Below are 4,149 nucleotides of genomic sequence, written 5' to 3'. Positions count from 1 at the left end.
CCCCCCCCCCCCCAAAAAAAAAAGAAGAAGAAAAAGAAGATATTTGAGGGTGTAGTTAGTGATTCCAGCAAAAGTGTGAGGGCTAAGGAGCCGTAACTTTCTTGTTCGTCTATAATATACTTGTAACTGGGGTGTTTGTTTTGTCATAGCTGTCTTTCATCTAACTTTCTTTAGAGCAAAGAAATCATTCTTGTACATAGGATTCAATCTCTCTCCTTTATTTTGTTTCTTTTTACTATTTACTAAAGTTAGTTTCCCTTTCTCAATTATCTTTTTATTAATTTATGTTATGCCCTTCAATTTGCTACCTTTTTTTCAGCATCTGATGACACTCAGAAATCTCACAGACCAAGGCATCGGTCGCAGAGGTCTGTTGGGTCATCTCATAAAACCATGAGCCGGTCTCTTTCCTGTGATTCACAATCTAAAGGATCTGTTTCACCTGCTCGGGGTGCTGCAGTATGTGACTATATACTACACTTGGATTTTTCTTTTACCCTACATGAGGTGTAGGGTTTATAGAATTGTTCAGTACTTTATTTTTTTTCTCTGCTGTTAATAGCTCTTCTAAACCTTTTATTACCTTCGCCACAGAAGATTGACCTTAGTAAGCTTGAAATGGCGGCATTGTGGAGATATTGGAAGCACTTCAACCTTGTGAGTTTTTTTTTTTTTCCTTCTGAAGTTAGTAGATGCTTGCAACCATTTAAAAAAGGGATATTAATTACTGATAGTAGTTGCAGCATGTCTCTTCAAAATTAACTCATTCTGTGCTCCAGGTGGATGCCATTCCCAACCCATCAAAGGAGCAGCTGATTGATGTTGTTCAGAGGCATTTTATGTCACAGGTACCCATTCAAAACCCAAATCCTCAAAATTTTTCCCTTCCATGGAAAATGCTAAAGCAATATAGGTAGCTAGCTACCGATGGATCAGGTCTTAGTCGAAGTGGGTCCAAATTTGTTTTGATTAATATGAATCCCATGTACAGATGTACATGCATTTGATTCACATTTCAATTAAGTTTCAAGCATTGAAAGATTTGCTTATAATTGGATTGGTTGAATATGAGGGTGGACCTCGGCGCAACGGTAAGGTTGCTCCTTTGCGACTTAGTGGTCTCGGGCTTGTGTCGGGAAACAGCTCCTCATCGAACTGGGGGGGGGGGTTAAGGCTGCAGAAATGGACCCTTCAGTGGTGGGAGCCTCATGCACTGGGTACATCCTTTTTTGAATATGTGCTAATCAAATCTGTAAGTAATTTTTGAGGGGTCTGTTAATTCATTCAATTATTAAAAACTTCACCCATCAACTGATGGACAACAATAAAATGAATAATCCAATGTGGTACGCTGTCATGTAGGTAGTGCTGATTTTTTGCATGCTAACTTTTTTTCAATTAACATAAAATAGTGTTCAGGAGAACTTGTGAGTTCTAACATGTGAAACCCAATTGCTTCTGTTTGTTGTTGAAAGCAATTGGACGAGTTGCAGGTAATTGTGGGCTTCGTGCAGGCTGCAAAGAGACTGAAGACAGTCTGCAACTGACCTTGATAGAGATGAAAAACTTTGTATTTCGATTTCGGCACTAACAAATTCTGGTATCATATGTTCACTTCCCTCAGTCTGTAGTAATGTCCTGTAACATAATATGTATCCTTTGGCTTGTTTCTCCTTGTTCCTTTTCTTATCAGTGATTCGGGTTGATGAGTTGGAAGTTAGTAGTCTAGTTATGTAGATATGTAAGGTGAACTTGAAGTAGAATTATGTATTACTAAATACGCTTGATAAATTCAGTTCACTGTTTTGAGGGAAGTGGGTCTTTTTAAATGTATATTCATTCTGGTTCTGGTTTAACATCCTTGTTCATCATCCATTTAGTAGCATGTGAAGCTTCTGAACTAACTCATGAGAGTGTTGTGAAAGTATTATCTTGGTCGTCCTCACCTCTTGTCTATGTGGTAAGTATACAGAGCCTAGTTTTAGTTTGCTGGTTGAAACCTCAAAAATCTGCTAAAGAGAAACGTAGAAGAAGAACATAGCAATGTGAAACAGAGCACATGACTTGTCTGGTGAGATAAAAGATGCGAAATCTTGTCTTGGGAAATGTCGCTATCTTTGGCCTCTTGGGACATGCCTGGCCAGGAAAGAGATGTAGAAAAGATAGAACGTTCCCCGAGCAATAGGGACATGGAATGGTTGAAGAGTCAAAAATTTCGTCCTTAGAAAAGGTGTGGGGCTCGAGACGAGAGAGGGAGAGAAAGGGAAACGACATTAGATCATTTGTGGCGTTTGTTCCATGTTGGACTGGTTGGCAGTTGTTACATTGACGTCCAACTTGCCATTAATTTGGTTTTTTAAGAACCACCACAAAACCCTAGTTTCATTCTTATTATATACAATAACATCGGAAGATTAGATTCCAAATCAGGGTAATTTTTATTTTATAGGGTTAGTAAAATTGTAGAAGCCTCTATCTTGCGTGTGAAAAATTGTCTACAACTATTGTGAGCATAGGGTGGTTGAGTCTCCTGGGATGTGTGCCCAGATGTTTATTGCATCTCATCATTCTCTATAGAGGATGTGGATTCTCTAGCTTGCTCAAACTTTGATACCACTTGTGATTTAGATAATTTTATTTTCAAAGTTAATCATTAAGGAAGTACTCAAATCCATCTTCACATTGAGTTATTCACATTAGCCATGCATTGTTTTAAATATTTTTAAAAAATATATATGAAGGGATGAGATAAGGCCGAAATTGATCTCAATCTAATACGTACTTAAATTTGGTGGAGATAAAATAGGAATACAAGAAAGAAAATAGGAGAAGGAATAGGATGGGATTGACTTAGCGTATTGGGAGGTTGCTAACATAGATTTTGGCTAATTGGGAGAGAGCCAACCTCAATTTCTTAAGAGAAATTTTAAGAATTAAACTTCTTTATTTCCATTCCAATAGCATCCTATTAAATAAGTACATAAAAGAAGTTATCAATAGCTAATATAATTCTTACTAACATCACAACTCCACGTACACATTATAACCGACCACGATGGTCCACAACACACACTCAATAAAAAACTTGCCACTAATCCATGTTTGACTCAACCACTTAATTCTAACTAACTAAAAATAATAAAATATTAATCTATTTTTGCATGTAACACAATCCAAATCTTTCAGATTGATCAGAAATTTCCTTGATACCCAACCACATGGAATCGATCAAGAATTGGGATCGAATTAGGCTGACACTGATACCAATGCAATTCAATTTCTCAAACTGTAAATTCACGGAGAGATTATTGCTTTTGCGTAGAACCCCAACATAGGTGGTGTAATCCGGTGGAATAAGATCAGATTTGGTTGAATCTGTTTTCTGATTTTGGATGATTCGCGATTGATTCCAACTGATACTATTGCCGATTCTATTTCCCTGAGCAATGATTGAAGGTGATTAGATCGTTCAAATCTATATACCTCCACTAATTGGTCTCTGCAAAATCTTCTACTGTTGCCATGGCTCTGGTTTTGGGATTTGATGGAACTTACCTTCCAAACAGACAATGATTTGCAATGGTCGCTGTCCATAACAAATCTTTGGTACGTATCTAATGCGCGTTCATTAGATATGGAAGGAGTGAAGGACCACTGAATGGGACCCCCACCATTAGCCTTTCCTATCCTCTTATGTGGTTTGAGTGTTGACACAACAGATCCGAATTCATTACTTTGTTCCATCTCTGTTATAAGGACTAGGGGTGTAATAATAGTGAGAGAAATTATTCCTCTGTGAAGCTAGCAATTAAAAGAGGAATTGTACCAAAAAAATTAAAAAAATTGAAAGAGGAAGAAAAATGAGGTGGAGCTCTGCAATTGAACATATATAGTAGGCCTATCTACCTTTTTTTATTACCATGATCAGACATTAAATGAAACCACCAACTGGTGATATTTATGATCTTTGATTGAGATTAATTTAGTTTGGCCTTGTTTTAGATTTTACAGATCCAAGAAGTGATCCACTCAAATGGAAATCTTATGATTGTGATTTCACTGGATCTTCCTTTTTTAACTTTCCCATTAAAATGAACTCCTATGTTTGACAATGATGGGTTATGTAGAAAACTTGGAATTAAGAATCGC

General features: G+C 37.1%; 1 protein-coding gene across 3 annotated transcripts in view; it reads left to right on the top strand.

Moving 5' to 3' along the window:
- LOC122074752 overlaps window positions 1–1,814 on the top strand; it is a 4,639-nt gene extending 2,825 nt beyond the window's left edge. For 2 of the 3 annotated variants that reach the window (XM_042639708.1, XM_042639710.1), the window contains exons 3-6: window positions 320–459; window positions 595–657; window positions 780–848; window positions 1,476–1,814. In XM_042639708.1, coding sequence (XP_042495642.1) covers window positions 320–459; window positions 595–657; window positions 780–848; window positions 1,476–1,547 — 344 coding nt within the window. In that variant the 3' untranslated portion in view covers window positions 1,548–1,814. The remainder of the gene's footprint in view (window positions 1–319; window positions 460–594; window positions 658–779; window positions 849–1,475) is intronic. The other variant, XM_042639709.1, reaches the window with a different exon arrangement.
- The last annotated feature ends 2,335 nt before the right edge of the window (window positions 1,815–4,149 follow it).

Source organism: Macadamia integrifolia, chromosome 3 (assembly GCF_013358625.1).
Source record: "Macadamia integrifolia cultivar HAES 741 chromosome 3, SCU_Mint_v3, whole genome shotgun sequence".
NCBI lineage: Eukaryota > Viridiplantae > Streptophyta > Magnoliopsida > Proteales > Proteaceae > Macadamia > Macadamia integrifolia.
The sequence above is the reverse complement of the archived record's forward strand: the minus strand, read 5'-3'. Positions and strand labels throughout refer to the sequence as shown.